The sequence below is a fragment of the Leptosomus discolor genome, chromosome 3, assembly GCF_034619465.1.
Source record: "Leptosomus discolor isolate bLepDis1 chromosome 3, bLepDis1.hap2, whole genome shotgun sequence".
Lineage (NCBI taxonomy): Eukaryota > Metazoa > Chordata > Aves > Leptosomiformes > Leptosomidae > Leptosomus > Leptosomus discolor.
The window spans coordinates 56106886-56124434 of record NC_141393.1 but is presented as its reverse complement, the minus strand read 5'-3'; the positions used below and the strand labels follow the sequence as shown (position 1 = coordinate 56124434).

General features: G+C 37.5%; 1 protein-coding gene across 4 annotated transcripts in view; it reads right to left on the bottom strand.

The window, feature by feature from the left end:
• OSBPL9 (oxysterol binding protein like 9) overlaps window positions 1-17549 on the bottom strand; it is a 62418-nt gene that overhangs the window by 43026 nt on the left and 1843 nt on the right. For 3 of the 4 annotated variants that reach the window (XM_086462044.1, XM_086462043.1, XM_086462045.1), the window contains exons 2-3: window positions 10571-10621; window positions 6676-6754 (exon numbers count right to left, since the gene is read on the bottom strand). In XM_086462044.1, coding sequence (XP_086318170.1) covers window positions 6676-6754; window positions 10571-10621 — 130 coding nt within the window. The remainder of the gene's footprint in view (window positions 1-6675; window positions 6755-10570; window positions 10622-17549) is intronic. The other variant, XM_086462042.1, reaches the window with a different exon arrangement.

The following is a 17549-nucleotide window of genomic DNA, read 5'->3' as shown; positions in this document are numbered from 1 at the left end:
ATACTGGTGCTTTTTTTTTTTTTTTCCTGTGTGCATCTACATGTGCATTAGGATGAAAGAAAAACCTGAAGATTACTTTAAAAAAAAAAATCACTAGATTACTTATAAATACACCATACCATCACAAAATGAACGGCACATTTAATTTTCATTCACTGTGACCTACTTACAGGCAGAACTCAGTAAAAAAAGTCTATTACACCCACAGAGTCAATAGAGTCAATTATGCAGCCTTCATTCTGACAAAACTTCCACTGATTTTTATGCAAAATTCCTGTATTTTCTCAGCCAAGCGCAGAACTAATGTAGTATCTTTACACACAAATAACCAGATGATAGAGGTAAAATTCTGACTATATTGAGATTGATAGGATTTTTGACACCAATCTCAATGGAGAGAGATTTTGTCAGTACTGCCCAATAAGGTGGAAAAGTCACACATCAAACGGTTGTTCTGTGGCTAAATAAATGGCTTTTTAAAGTCACTGAAGGCCTTTCAAATCATAGAAAAACATGCAAGATGAAGCAGGGTTTTATACAAGCCTACCAAAACACTATAGTTTCATTGCTTACAAAAACCCTTCTAACATATGCAGCTCCCACATCTGTTAGTAGGTTGAACACAGTCTCAGTACCTTATTTCCTTTGTATCATCATTTTGGAGTTGTCACAATCATCACGCTCCCTTCTACTAATCTCCCTCCTGATGCCAATCTCCACCCACACATATAAATCAACCCTCCTTTTGTTCTGGAGGTGTTTGACCACTCTGATCTCCCTGTACCTACTGAAGACTCCAGCACAGTCACCAGAGAAAAAAAGTCTAATCTTGTCCAAAAAAAAACCCATCAAATGGTCTCCTGTGTACAGTGTATTAGTAAGACTAATCTGTGATCTTGAGAAACCAACTAAACTGCTGTTTCACTGTTACCTAAGCTCAAAAGCTTTTTTTCACAAGCTTTATAATCAGCCCATAAACATACGTTCAGGTGGAAACTTGTGTGGCAAAGGAAATACAGGATCAAGATGCTATTAGTCCTCCCTGGGAATTCATACACAACATGTAATTTCGTAATTAAACATTTCTGAACGTGGGACAATCCGCAAGTATCTGGGTTTTTAATAGAGAATGTCCATATTTAAATATTAATAATAGTAACACTAAATAATACTTTATATAGTATATTCTGCAGAAATGGCTTTCAAGGTATGTTTGCATTTAAAAGCCATTGCAGATCACACCGAACTAGCTCAGGAACTACTAGTTTAAGGTAGAAACCATATTTTGGCTTTAACTAAAAAAAAAAAGAAAAATCAAAATAGAAGAACAAAAATTGTCCTTAGCCAATAATATAGTTCTCAAAACAGGTCAAATTCAAGTTTATTGCTACTTGGAATTTCTTATTAAAACAGAAGGAAAAGAATGCTGAACTTCTCAGTATCCCTCCCCCCCCTTATAGTGAGACCTCATGACCATTTCTCCCCTTCCAAAGTAGTTACCATGTATCATATATACAGTTGAGATAACAGGTTCATATTGATGCCAAAAGTAACATGCAATAAATATACTATTTCTTCCAAAGGAAGGAAAAAAAGAGAACAACTAGACACATCACACAGATACTGTTTCAAGGTATTATTTTCTTTGCTAGTCTCAAGTTTAACACACATTTTGAAATCTGCTACTTCAGCCTTAAGAAATGGAAAACGAAGAGGTGTTTATATATGACCATAAAAATTGAGTGCGGATACCCATTAAAAATGGCATACTCATGGTATGATTGCAAAATAGGCAATTATAATGCAGGATGCTGCCAGGGCAAGAAGGAACTGCATGGAACAGTAAAAGCACAACCATGCACCATTCCCTGCGCTCTGGTCACAAGTTCCAACTACTCAAAATGTTAGTACAATACATTAATAGCAAAAAGGAGGTAGATGAGAGAGAGAGGAAGACAGAAAAATCATACTGTAAAAGTTAAACCTAGTTCTGATTTGCAGAGGAATTTTTGCATTTTTGCCAACTGGGAGAAGAGATGGAGCCTGGATCTGGTCAGTTAAAGGGAGGAGGACAGGTAGCTCAGCTCTGATGCAAATATATGAAGAGTTAAGGCTGGAAGCCTTACTCTTAACACAGCTGCTAATCCTCGCCTGCAATACAAAGCACCGTTGAGCATAGCACAGAGGAATTCACTGTTCCAGCACCACCAGAATCCCAAAAGATTTTGAAAAATGTTAGCTTAGGAGAAACGATGCAGTTGTAACAGTTATAATCATCATTGAGGAAACCAGCACAGAGCAAGATTTCACACCAAAATCTCTTTCTAGGCATTTTTCAATATCAAGTTAAAAAAAGCTCTCAAAACTTTTGGGGAAGACTGCAATTTATGAATCGTTACTTAAATTGGGTAATATGATAGACTAAAGTGCCTCTTTATACCACACAGGCAATCAGCTTCCTGTCATCTATTTGGTGGACAATGCTAAGGTTTTACAGAAGACTATAAATATTGACTATTTCCCTAAGTAGTGGTGAAATGCAGCTCTAAAGCCATTATATTTAATTTTGGTACTTAACACAAACACTTAAAATATCAAATTCTGATACTCCTCAGCAGCTAAGGCCTTTGTGGACCCCAGTATATCATTAGTGATAGTTGTGTCCCACATTAACAAAAATTCCCCGCTTTTATAACATTAAGGCAACCTCTTGCTGTGCGTGTCTCCCTCTTTTCTCAGCTGGGATGGTAGGCAGTCACAAATCAAGCTAGAAACTGGGGTAGGATGTGGAAAAAGGAGAAATCTACCTCTACCAGCTGACAGGTTTCATGTGATAGGAGAATAAGTTGCACAGCAACATTCATGCTTCATTTCTCAGATACTTTTGTGACAGGAATAGGAAAGGAAAGACAAAAGCTAAAGCAAAATCATCTCAGATCAATGCACTGGACAGCTTCCAATCTTTAATCCTTTATTACACAAAGCAGCAGAGACAAGACTGATTTGCCTTCCAAGGAACTGTGCTGCAGGCTGTAAAAACAAGTGCTGGGTTTTCAGGTAGGAGTTTAAAAATCTGATTTCTTGTTTCTGCATACAATGCGTGTTTAGTGAAATATTTCAGTCCAAATAAAAGCCATTATTGCTTCAGGTTAGACAGCAATTCAAATATCAAGAAGGCAACAATACCCTTGATGGACTAGCTTGAGTATCATGTTCCCACTCTGGAATTTAAGCCACAAGCATCCTAGTGAGCAGAAAGAGCAGCTAAGCGATATGAAAGACAGAAGAACCAACTTTCCAAATGGAAAGAGCTTATAGCTAGGTGATGATATGAAGATGTTAAAAGAAAAAAAAAAAACAACAACCCACCAAAAAAACCAAACCAAACCAAAAAAAACCAACCACCAACTCTGCAGTGCTTGAAGGTTATGGAACATTTAGAACAGGGACATGTATTATAGGAAGAAAAAATATATTACCAAGAAAGAGTTTCCTGACAGAAAGGTACATTAGACTAAGAGTATTATCCCAAATGTCTTGCAGCAACTTGAATGGATTTTTGCACCTAATCTGAACAAACCCATGAGGGAGTGCTTTGAGATCTACCTAATTCAGAAGCCTGAGAATCAAGCCATGAAACTGGGTATACAGTATGAAATACATTACATTTAAATCTATTTTAAAATTTCTGTGGACATTCTACCCCTCCCTTCCCCCTCCAGTGTGAAAAGGTATCAATACAGTCATACGTAACAATAAAATAAGGGGAAAAAAATCTGCTGGGCACTCTGGTGGAACTAAAGTTAAGCTGACAGTAAAACCAAAAGATGCTGGGTTTTTTATTGCCCATATTATTTCAGTTAACTTCTTTTCTTTATACCCAGGTACTAAGTATTTGATATGCACGCAGTCAATCATTCAAAGCCTACATTTTCTTTGTAATAAAAACTTTTTAACTTTTACTAATGTTCAATACAGTGATGGCCACTAGGAAGCACAGCTGCACAGAATAGAGGGAGAATGTCAGGCAGCAGTAAAATATTAACTACACACTGGAAAGACTCAGAATTTACCAAGAACCAGTGACAGGCAAATCGCAGTGGGAGATGCTGGAGCTTTACTGCTTCAGAAATTCAGTTACACTCATACACAACATCCATGTGAGAAGTTGATCAGGCATCTTTAAAAGACTTATTTGCCCTTCATCTCATTACTTACATCTCTAGAGTGTTACACAGATGCACAATTTTGAGCAATTGCCATTAAGAAAGTATGAAGTTTTTCCTTCTTGTCCCAAATTCAAATTCTTTCAGTGCCTGTCAGCAAAATTTCACTGAGGCCAAAGAAGATTAAAGTCTTCACCAATCAGTACTTAAAGTCTGAGAACAAGAAAACACTTTTCTTCTGGAGCCTGAAAGAGAAAGCATTCCATTGCAGATGGGACCTTAACTTTGAAAGCCTGGTATTTTCAAAGTTCTGTCATTTTCCCAACTAGACTCCAGGTTGTTTGGATCCCTGGTTGTCCTTGAGAATGAAGGCAGGCAGTAAGAAGTAAGGAAGAGATTGTATCTTTTAAAAAGTTCCCATTTCTGAAGCAGTCTTCTCTTGTAGAAGACTTCTTTTATAAAGGGTGAAGGTATTTATAGCTGTGACTATCTTGCAGAACAAAAGCTCTATCTGGATCATGTATAAAAAAAAAATCTTAGAATTATTAGGAATACTGTATGTTTTGATTCCCAGAATCTGTTCTACATACCCTATGTAATCTCAGAATACATTTTGTAGTATTTACATTATTACCTATTTACCATTCATGACTGAGCGAGCTACATTTCACACAAATTAAAACCTATGTAATACTGAATTAATGTAATATAATGAACAAACATTTTAGATATATATGACATAAGGGTTGCATGAGATGAGAACACATTTACAGTGACCATAAGAACTATAGACATAGTTCCACAGAGCTGTTTATACTGAAATATCCCAGCACTAATATCTTACCTGTCTTTTTACATTTTCACTTTATAGTCACATATACGAATACTGTGCTTGTATCATTACAATTTGCTGGATATCAGGGATGTTATCTTCATAATATGCTAACAGAAAAAGCATAATACAGAAAATAGTGTACAAGATCTTAGTTCTACACTAATCTACACTACACAAATCCTGACCTGATATGAAATGTACACAAATTGAGATTATAAAGCATGAGATGTTATTGACAAAACTGGTGTTCAAAAATTATCAGTATTACTTAGAGCAGAACCTTACTTGTATCAAGTACTGTCAGTCTTCTTTTAAGACATCTGACTACCCAAAAAAGCATATAGCATATAAGAAATCAGTGCAAATAAGACATATTTTAAAAAGGTGTATCTTAGTAACTAACAATGAGAGATTTCTAGATTTACCTGTATCAAGTTCTCAAATATTCAGCAGTATTTAGCTTCATAGTACTGAAAGATTGCCACAGTACGGCATCCCATTACTGCATTAGCAATTAGCTTGCATTTTATCAGTTATCCTTGGGAACAGTAGATTTAAGTATTACTGTGAGCTCAGCATTATGAAGGTACATTTATGATGCTTAATGCAGTGAAAAGCCAGAGTACAGCAGCAGCATTTAGGAAGAACTGTAGCACAAGGAATACAGATACCAGTGACAATATGGTGTGCAATTCATATTTATAATTAGAAATTTTCTCACAAACACAGCATTATTAATAACTCCCATTTCCAAATCCCTGATTTAAAAATGTGCGCAGCAATTATAGATTATAGAATTATTCCGGTTTATATAAATTAATACGACTGCTTACATGCAAATGTGCCTTGGATAGAGTTTCCAGCTCTATGCAAAGCAATTATATGATTTAGTCACTACATTTTAGATGAAAAGCAAAAGGACTAACAAATGTTAGTTGAAAAATATTTTCATCACGCTTCTCTAGGATTTTAGCATTCAGAAAAGAGAAGTTCTGTAGTCAATATTATCACAGTATTTTGTCCTACTGCTGCAGATAAAATAATTTAAGGAGTACATAACAATGATATAGTACCTTACCCTTTCTACCGGTGAACCATAGCATGCAATGACGAAACATAGCAGTGGCAGATGGCATTGGTGTTAGTAAATGTGAATAAAAGGATAACAGCAGAGAAATGGTGACTGGCAGACAAGACACAGAAATGTAGATGAAATGAATGCAAGCTGGTAAATCCTGAAGCAAAGCTCCACCTTTAAGCCAAATGTTGCCTCTAGTCTCCTCATAATTGAGCATTAAGTTCTATTTGGATACAAATTGCAACCTTCAGACCAGTCTTGATTCTCTTCATACAAAAATGCATAATTGTATCTTGATAACGGAAGATCAGAAACGTTTTGTAAGCGAAACCCATAATCAGAAGCCCATTACTTTCTCCCCTGGAATGATCTATTCTTTACATTTTTTATCTCCAAATCCTGCCAGAGCTACAGCCTCTTTCTAGCACATATGTATCCACTGCAGATGTAAATCCCTGCCTAACCTGCAGCACCCCTGGATCCAGAATGTTCTCGGTGTGCTCATTCATGCTGTTCTGTTGCCAAACATTTAAAATCATCCATCAAATACAAGTGGAATCTATTATAAGAAAAAACAATCTCTTCTTTCAGCTCACCCTGAAAATGGAAGGTTTTCTGATCAACAGTTATTGTGAAGGTGCTGTCGTCCTCATCGTCTATACCAATCACAGCTCCCTGTGAAACAAAGAACAAAATCCTGATAAGGCAAGCAGTGACATCAGCAGCATACACTCTATCACTACACCACTGGAATTTAAAAAGCATTGACAGATTAGAAGCAAACTGAATACAGTAAAGAGCAGAAAGATTCTCTGTTTAGCCATAGGATGCAAGTCAGTTCTTTAAAATAATTTTTAGTTGCAGAAAAAAACAGTAATTATTTGTGAAACTGTGATTTTCTGGATAACAATATGCATCTCATTTTTGTAATGGAGGTGGCTTTACACTACAGCATCGTTATAGTAAACAGTTTTCTACTACATTCCAACTTATATTTTAAAGAAGACTGAGGAGGATATTTTGTAAGTACTTTCCATGTATAAAAATACTAATTTATAGCTACTCTAAAAAAAGAAGCTCTTGATCCGATTTTATCTACTAGTATATTTAAAAAAAAAAAAAAAAAAAATCAATCTAGCAAAATTAATTTGGCCCATCATGTCATGTCACTGGTATACTGCATGATCTAATTTTCAGTCCCTAAGTAAACATTAACAGTAAGTCATCAGGATATATCAAAAGCAGCTAGCTTTGTCTTCTAATTCCTCATGAATTATTAGAAGGAAATGCAAATAAATTATAGAGTTAAAGGCCATCTGTGCTTAGCTATTAACAAATCTATCCATATCTTCATTCCTCCTCCCCCCCCCCCCCCCCCCACTTCATAAATAACACAGTTTCACCCAGGAGAAGACACTGAAAAAAGAACCATTCCCAGCCTCTGACAACTCCAACAAACTATAACATTTAGTTCAAAAATCACCAATGGATTTACTTTGTTTCTCTTCTCCTTCTCCAGAAGACACAGCATCAGGATCTGTTTTATCCTTCCCCCTCCCACAAAACAGATAGACATCACTGGAAAGTGCACATATTTAAAGGGTAAATTCTGCCCTTACTCTCAGAGTAAACAGCAAGTAGTACGAGTGCCTGTGAGTCAATTCCAACAAGTGCTTCTTTTCATTCAGCCAAGTATCACACAGCAACTGCAGAGGAGGGGGTCAGGTATATATCAGGCTGGACAAAACGTAAGAATTGTTTTGGTACAGACTTAAGGACAGAGGGATCTGAATCCGTCTTATTCACACACATTCTTCATAGCCCTTATTTTAGGTTTCTGTCCAACGGTACCAGCTCATGTATGGCTGGGACTATCAGGCACCACAAGACAGAGTGGAAGGACCAGGTCCTATTTAAGAATAGCACCAACCATATGTAATTAAAGGCTATCTAGCAGAAAAGGATAGCTCCAAACGGTTTTTCCTTCTCTCCACTACCAAAAATGTACCACTTCTCCAGAAGAGTATCTTCCATATAGGCTTTTCAAGGATAGCTCTGTGATCACTATAAAAAAGGCACCTAAAAAGTGTACCCAAGCCAGCATAATGCAGAATACTTTTAGTGCCAGGACATAACAACAACCAGATGACTAGGAGACTATCTGGTACTCATGCAGTGTGCCAGTGACATGACATGACGGGCTAGATTCATTTTGCCAGAATGATTTTTTTTTTTTTAAATATATCAATAGATAAAAAAATGTCTGGCACTTTAAGTACATGTTCTGCTTCATGATAAATCAGAAGATCACTGCAAGTTGTACAGTATTGTTCTTCTCACCAGCTATACAAAAATCTGCAAGTCAGACACCAAGAACATGACCAAGATATTCCCCCCAGAGAATATAGGTAAAACTAATGTAAGGCTAAAAAGGTCAGACTAGGACAGCCAAGTCCTGCCTCCATCCTAAGTGGTGGGAGGAAACCAAGGATCAGGAAGAACACACCACTGGCTGTGATCTCAGCATAAAGCTGCATAAAGTGCACACACTCCAATTGCAATGCTGAGGCAAAGGGTCAAAGCGTAAGCATAGAAGATGCTTCTGTTGTCACACAGATAATCCATATGAACAAGTAAAAGAAAAACTGGAGTGTGAAAGTTTAAGTGTATATTCCAGAAAACTTAAGCAGGACTTAAGCATAGTACAGAGGACAGTTCCTCTATGAATACACCTTCCTAAGTACACTATGACAGTCAACAAAAGAATTTGAAGATGAAACTTCAGGCCTATGAAACATGTATCAAGAGCAAAAAAGGTGAGGAACAACTTTTAAAAATCCATTCAAGAAAAAAAGGAAGTATTTTAGCCAAATTGTTTCAGTTACATGTTTGTTTATGTTCACACCTACAGTTACAAATCAACAACTACGCTAAACAGAAAACCTCTTTGATAGAACTTCAGACTGCAGAAGCCCATCTGTTCAGCTACCAGTATCACTGTCATCTGCCAGAAAAGCTGCTTTACAAAAGCAGAAAAGATTCCTTCCTCCCTCATAAAAAAATGCCACACACATTCATAGACAGGATGGGGGAGTCAGCAAGTCTTCAGAAAACTCCAAAGAGTAATTTGTGGTGGGAGACTGGCAGATGGGGGAAGAGAAAGGGATTGTTTTATGTTAAATCCATATAGAGACAGATCATGCAATATTGAACAGATTGTTCACTTTTAATATTTCCTAAACTGACAGGCTGAGGCCAACCTCCACATTGATAGGCTCACCATACTGTTAAAGCAAGCATAGTTTTTCAGACTAAATTTTTCTGCACAATACAAAAAACGCCCTCATGAATCTTTGGGAATGTCGTGTTCCAGACAGTGGTTTGAGTTTACCTTACCCTTAAAGAAATTCTAAATTCAGATATCAACACATTAAACATGGGAAAGGGCAAAAAAGTCATCTGGAATCCAAGTGAATAGAGATTCTCTGTATGAGTCTCAAAGGCCTATAGGTACCCCTTTATTAGGCCCACAGAAAGTCTAAAAAGGAGTAACTGGAAGAAGCAAAGTTCTGCTGCAACACTCATCACACTTCCCTATATTTCCCTTACGTCAAGATTCAAAATGCTCCCATTCATAGCCCTTATCCTCCTGACTCCTTCCCCCTATTTACATCAGCGCTTCACAATACTGCTGCATACTGGAACCAGAGATTCTACGAGGAAGTATAAAAAAAGGGCTTGTGCAAGAAATATTTTTGGTACGTGCATGACCACAAGTTAGAAACTGGGCACGTGCAAAGACATCACAGCATTCTCCCCTCACTTCAGTACTGCCATTTCAAGATACAACAGCAGCATTCAAGGTTAAATGTCCCAAGCCAGAGTGCCTCAAGAAAGTAACACTCAGCTTTCCCAGCCTGCATCTTCTTACCTCTGTTTCCCCAATTTGTACCCCACCCAGTGATATTTCAAAAACTTTGCCTGCTGTGTTCTTGCTTCCCTTTCCAGTCCTCCTTTTGTTTCACTAAGGTCAAGCACAGTCAAGTGGCAGGCCTAAAGAGTGTCCAAACTGGACACAGTAAGAGAATAGAGGCAAGTCAGGACAGAAGGAAGCAGTTTTGCAATGACTTCTATAGGTACAGAACATATATGTAGATACATATACATCTCTACGCACAAAGAAATGAGAACTGCAAAGAGCAACTTTTTCATAGCTTGCTACTACTAACCCATCTTACTCTGTCATATAATGCTTTTTTATACAATGTATAAAATATATAATGTTTTTATACAATATATAAAATTGCAGAATGTAATTCGCCCAGCATGTCACTTGACCTTTAATGTTTTCTTTCTTTAAATACTTTCACTGTTTCTGTATTTTGCAGAGTCAGGAGTAGAGCCTAAACCTCAAAAGGCTCCTTGCAGTTCTCTCCATTAGGCCATATTATACACAGTAAGTCATTAAGTACTGAATAAAACAAGACTCACCCTGAGTCTAACACACCCTCGGCGTGATCCTCTCATCATTTTGTCTTTTGACTGAAACAGAAAAAAACAGTTCACTGGATTAACAAATACAGTAAGAACTGCAAGGAGAAAGTTAGGTATTCAAAGCAACTTGAGAAAAGAATAAAGCATTTTTGTGTAATGTTTTATTGTCTGACTAAACAAGATGCAACTTCTGTTACAAAATAAGTTAGTTCTCACACAAAAGAAAGTACGCTACCATGAAAAAGTAATCCTTCAAAAAATACAATATCCCACTTCAAGAAGTTTTGTAGATACTTTGAAGAAATACTTAGAAGATGCAGTCCATGCTTTTATAGAAAGTAAAAAGAAGTGAAGAAGAAAGGAAAAAGGAAATACAGAAAACTGGCAATATACTGGTTTATGTCTTCCTCTTTTCTCTCCTAGTCTCAGAAAAGTGACCGTATAACAAAATCCAGCTCTGCAGGCAGAATTGTACAAATGAAATGATCTCTCTGTCAGTAAGTTTCCCAGATTCATACTCCTTCTCACACAGGTACAAATACCATGTTTAGACAGGTTTCTATGTCTACTTCCTAGACAGTACAGTATGCCAGCTTTCCTTACAAGTTAGAAAAGTCATGTTTATAGCTATTTAAGTGGTAAGAGCCCAGACCAGAAAACAGGATTCCTACATACATAAGGAGTGCTCCAATCTGTAGACTAGCCTACCTTGCAGCTAAATTACTGAATCTCTTCTTTAGTATCTGTTTGAAGCACTGACAAGGGAATTCCAGGAGAAAGAATGTCAATCTCCCCAAATTCTAAACAGTCAACTCACTTCTAGCTTGAAAGTTGTGATACTTTGGACTTTCAGCTATTCCCAGCACTGAATCATGCAGATTTGTCAGTAACTTTCTGCCAGTGTTGTGTTATTGGGTGATAGTGGCAAGCCTAAGTAGCACACACACAAACTCTTTAAGACAAAGTAAAAAAGAAAACATTTCAGTCATCCTACATACTCAGTTTTCTGACAGATGCAAAACATCTTTTGGTTTTTAACTACACACACACACAATTTCTGGTTTTTTAAATGACAAATTCCAAGCCACTGTAGCCTTATCTGCACAGGTAGTCTTATCTAATACAACCCGTTCTCTCTTACCAACCAAATATTCAAACTACATTCTTTCAGGTCACAAAAACACAGCTATCACTGGTGTCTCATGAACAGATTCTCTTGCTGTCATCTTCGGAAATATCCACTTCTTTCCAACAGTATCTTAACAATTCCATCTAGACAATATATTGATGTGATTAAGACCAGTCCTATTTCACTGATGCTATTAGACATTGAAATCTTATTGATATCAGTGGAAGAAAAAAAAAGACAGGAACGAGAAGTACCCATCTTAACAGCAACCAATTATTATTCATCTGCTACGTATTTGAGATATAGCTACAAGGAACACATGAAGCAGTCATAGCAAGTGCTATTCACTAAAGATAATTTAAAAACCAGCAGCCAGAACTTCTTCAAATAATGTTTTTGCTGACCTTCAATTCAGTCTCTAATTCACCAGAGTCATCTTCTGAATGTTAGAAACCATCAGCATTAATCTGCTTGCTTTCACATCAATACAGGTTAGCTGGTCAAAATGAAATGGAAGTAAAGACCAGCAGATCCACACAGATACATAATTTCTTTGCAGATTTCCTGAATGAAAACTTCTACATAGGGAAGACTTCTTTGAAGTGTTTTTTTTTTTAAAAAAAAAAGCCCAAACCCAAGAAAGGATCTAGGAACAAAGTTACTCCAATAATTTCCTATCAGAAACTGTATATACTCGGGACATACCTCACTAGAGTACTTTTTTTTTTTTTAATATTCACTGCCTTGAGAGGTCTCCTAAAATGGGAGGACACTACTGAGATCTTATTGCTCCCTCTGGTGGTTTCAAGAAGAAATAGTGGCATAATCTCAGCCGGAAAGAAAATAATCTGGACTGAGGATGCAACTCTGCAGCAGCTGAAAGAAACCTATCAGGTCTGACTGTCCGGACCACACACTCCAGGCCCTCCGGCGTGCAGGCCAAGCACTCCCAGCTCGCTGTACTGATCACAGGCAGAAAACCGCATCAGACAAAAAGTGAAGGTAGCAGAAGAGACAATCGCTTTTGTTCAGTTTAGATCCCTCAACCAGCTAAATGCAGGGAAGATGAGAGCTAGTCCTAGTGCAAGGGAGGGCAGAACCCCAACAACCCTGATTCCCACTGTGCAGATTAACGATCAACTCGACTGCAAAAGATACTGTAGAAGCCTTCCTTTTTCTTGTGCACCACATTTTAATGGAATGGAAATTAAGTTTAAACATTATAATGTTCTTAGCCTGCAAAAAGATTCACAAGATAAATCACAGGCTCAGAGCGTGTTCCTATATACTCATAATTTCGCCATCTTCAGACAGAGTTTTAATTGGTTAATACCAATTATAATGAAGCAGTAAATCTAATTCACTCTACCTAAGTGGATTAAAGCACCTACCATTCCAATATCTGAACTCCCTGTGCACTAAAGCATGCAGCCATCATCGCACATAGCGCTGTATTCTCTCACTGGAACACATCAACACCACAACAAAGCAAATCTTTTACTGACTGCTGCAAGAGAGTATTGTGAAACATAATTCAGATGACATTTGAGATTTGCCCCCCACTCTAAAAGTAAGATTTTATAAAAAATACAATTCAGACAGCTTCAGCTTCCCCTTAGGGAATTATGTTTTACCCTTTGGTTGGAATTATGCATGGGTATCCAATATGTCCTATACTTGGTCAAGTATTTTTGGATAAATAAAGCCATCCCATAACTGTTTTGAGGAATGGTTCCATTTTACTGAACAAAATCTCATACAGCAGAAAGACATCTATCCCTGAATGGCTAATGAGAGAGTCACATTTTTACTTTTTTTTTGTATTTAAAGTTTTAAGATGCAGCGATCTTTTTTTCAGTGATCAGTTTTATAACCACATAAAATGACATTTTCAATAAACTCACAATACAGAGTGTACTGATTTTGATGATAATAGGCTTGAATAGGTTACAAGCAGACAGCAACATGAGATAAATTTCAGCTGAAATTCAAATAAAAATTTGTAAAAATGAACATAGCTATGCAGTATCACTGCAGGGAGAATGTAGGCATCTCCTCCAAAAATATGGCCTTTATTGGTTTCTTTTTTACACCCACACATGAAGCTGATCAAATACAGGACTGATCTAACACAAGGCATTTCAGGTAACCTACAACTTCTTAGAGAAATTGAAATAATGCCTGGGTCTAGTTAAAAAAAAACAAAACAAAATTAAAATCCTAACCCCCTCCAAAGGCCCCCACCCCTCCTTCATCTTTAGAACTACTACCATTTCATATGAGTTTTAGCTGTTCCACGGAAAGTTTAAGATTTCAACATGAAGTCCAGCTGCTGTCTGCCTCCAAAACTTCTCAGGCACAAGTTCTACTTGTGCAGAAGTGCACAGAACTTGGAAGAGGTACATTTTTGACTCACACAGCACTGTCAAGGAAATCTCTAACATAAGCACACAGATGAGCAAAACCACTTACAACATTTATTTGCTGTTACAGATGAAGAACTTGGAACAAGCTCTATTTATAAACAGTGATTTTTGCAGTTTAAATATATCTACAGGAGCTTTAGTTTGGACCACTTTCCATAATAGTCATTGTTCTCATCAAGTGCTACAGCAACGCTCATTTTTCAAGCAGAAACAAAACCCAACAATTCAAAAGCATTCCCAGCCCACCATTCCTCTAGCTCCCTCGCAAGGCACAGGGGAGGACCTCCTTAAGCACAGGGACTGCATCTAACAGCCAGGTTGCTTCTGCAGCTAAAGCTTTGAGTTTTGTGGATGCAGTCACAAAGCAGGAACCAAACCACTGCAGCAATAACTGAGGATGCCACTGGGGCTCACTTAACCCCAACAGATCATCTGAAACAGGTACGGCAACAATTTATGGTTCCCAACACAGAAAAGCATTACACTGCTTATAGAATCCTACAAGAAATGAATGCATGAGAGGCCTTAACTGGATCCAGGTGTGAAAGATACAGCACAATCACAGGACCCTCCCTTCAAGCCTCTTCCCCACAAAGCACAGCTACAGACTAACACACTGTATCTGCAACAGGACTGGGCATCTGATCACCATGTTGATCTTTTCAAATTTCAGTATAACCAGCGTTAAAGCTGCTAACTAGCAACCATCTTTAACAAGCATGAGGGAGGGATTATTTTTACACCACCACAACTACTTGGTCCTAATGACTGTTTTCACACAGATTTTGCTCCTGAAAGTATTCAACCAGCATATGTTTTTAAAAGTGGTTTGATGAAATGATTAGCGCAATAACAGAATATCTAAGCATTTAAATCTATTCTTTAGGCATTTACTGGTGCAAGAACCATTAAGATGATGAGAGGCTACCCAGTTTTGTTTCAAGAATACACATTACGGAGTTGTCATACATCACAATTTTTTCTTGCAACCCTTGTTCATTGTACAAGGCAGCTGTTTAATTCCACCACATTTTGAACAGTTCTTTCAATACCACCCTATGTCAAATATCCACAAAGTTTTAAAATATTTTAAGGAACTGACCTTCCTATCTACTGGCCCTGGTTTTAGGATTGTTTGCACAGCTATGCCAGTTCTGCTTTGAAGTATTTATTTAAAGAGTACACTTAAAACATTAATTTAAATCAGATTTTCAACCTTGAGGGGTTCTCTGAATTATTTCCACAGGATTCCCAAGGGTAAGCAAAGCTATAGCTGATGTGTATTTAAGACAGCACACCTGCCAGAAAACACAAACAAAAAGCAAATTGCTTTCAACTCCCTCTTCCTCCCTAGCCATTTCTTTGTCTTCACGCTGTCTTCCAGTATAATGCCAACACACATTTTTACACTGACATGCAGAAAACAAACGACAGAACAAATTCAGCTGAAAAAAAAACAAATCAGCAGAAAGTTATTTTTCAGCTGGAATCCATCTCACAGAACAACTTTACAGCTCCTGTGCCAGCAGAAGGCAGAAATGAGCCACTTCGAGACTTTCCTGTTAAACATTGTCAGTGCAGCAAACTGCACACTGAAAAAACCACAATGCTTCAACAGACCTACATTTGCTGTACCTTCAAGAGAAAACATTGGTGAAGTCACAAATCAAAGAATATAGAGGGGGGAAAAAAGAAGTAATTTGTCAACCCATTGGTCAAACTGATCCAAAATGGCACACAGACATTTATTTTGTATTTTGATCTTCAAAAAAGAAAAAAAGTAACCATTTACTGATATCAGAAAATCATTTATTTGAGCAAAACCATGTAAAGACAATATTTGGACGACAAGTCCAGATCATACTCTCTGAAATATATAATTCATAAATCAATTCAAACAAATGTAATTACAAGCAAATTGAAGGATGTACATTTCCACTCTGAAAGAGTAAAGAAAACACAAACTACACAAGTGGGAAAAAAGCAAACAACTTGGCATTTTGAAAAACCTTTGTAAAACAACTTGGAAATCCATGTGAGAAACATTTGCATTCGCACTTGCAAGAGGTACTACTAGTGTTCACTGCAATACAGACTAAGCAGAGAGGAAGGAATACACAAATGGAAACAGAAATAAGTGTGAGCATTAAATTCTCTCTTTTTTTTTCTGACTCGGACTTGATGTAAAATCTTTTGCCTTGTTCCCTGAAAGTTCTAGTCACGTCAGAAATGTAAATTTAATAGAATTAATAGAATTCATTTGGTTCTGATGTACGTATCCAAAATCTATTTAGGTTAACTCATTTTACCATAAGACAAAGCATGCTAATTTAGGTGCTGCTTTATTTTTCCCCACAAGTGCAACATTATTGCACACTAACTCTGTTTGAATGCTTATTGCACATTAAGGGCGCTTTTCTGCAGTCTATTTTAAGTTACTAGCAAAGAAGTCTAAATGCAACAGTGCACCTATGAAGGGTCTTATGTTTCTGGATCTAGCTTTGATGGAAAGTTCAGCTGCATCGGAAGTTATTACCCTTCAGTTTTCCACAGCTCCTCTGCCAAAGGTTAATTAGTTATTGGATCTACTGAAGAAAGTGTTTCCTGCCATGTGCAACCTTCTGGATTGAAACGGGCCAAGGAGAGGTGATGAGCAGGTAAAACCTGAACAGTTAACTGTAACCTCTCCTATCAGCAAAACCGTTTCCAGATTGCATGTCTATGCAGCCAGGTTGAAACAAGCTCAGCCTACCCCACCCATGCATGATGCTCATAGGGAAGGGCCAGTTTCAGGCTCAAGAATCACTCAGTTACACTTACTCAAGCACAGCAAGGCAACTACATTGCTTCAAACTGAAACTGGCTCAGAGGGAATGGAGTACACAACCCTATGTACCTGACCACAAAGATAATTCAAAAGACAAGTGGACATATACAGAATTACAACCGGCCATTTCCCCACATAAATAAAGCCCCCAAACCTTAAAACATTCCAAATTAATATTGCTTATGTACCACAGCCTTATGAACTACCATTCAGGACATACTACTCTAAAAGTAAAGGTAAAGCTGAAAGAAACAGTATCCCACTACCTTCTCAATGCTAATATTAGTACTTGTGAGGCATGCAGTCAGCTGGGACTTGATCTGAATTATCTTTCAAACCTATACTCCAGCTGACCCTACAGCCCTATGAATAATCACGCCAGCACACATGAAGATGCATGCGTGCTGAAGGACCAGTTCTGTCGGCAGCCAGTCTTTCAACACGACACACACCCTTAGATACAAGAATGAATTCAGGTGCCTAGAGAATGGCATAACACTTGCTTCACAGACATATGTGCAGAAAAGACAGCACATGGATAAAAAGCATTCTAAAATAAATGTTAACTGCAGGAGTTTCTTAGTAGTAAAGGCA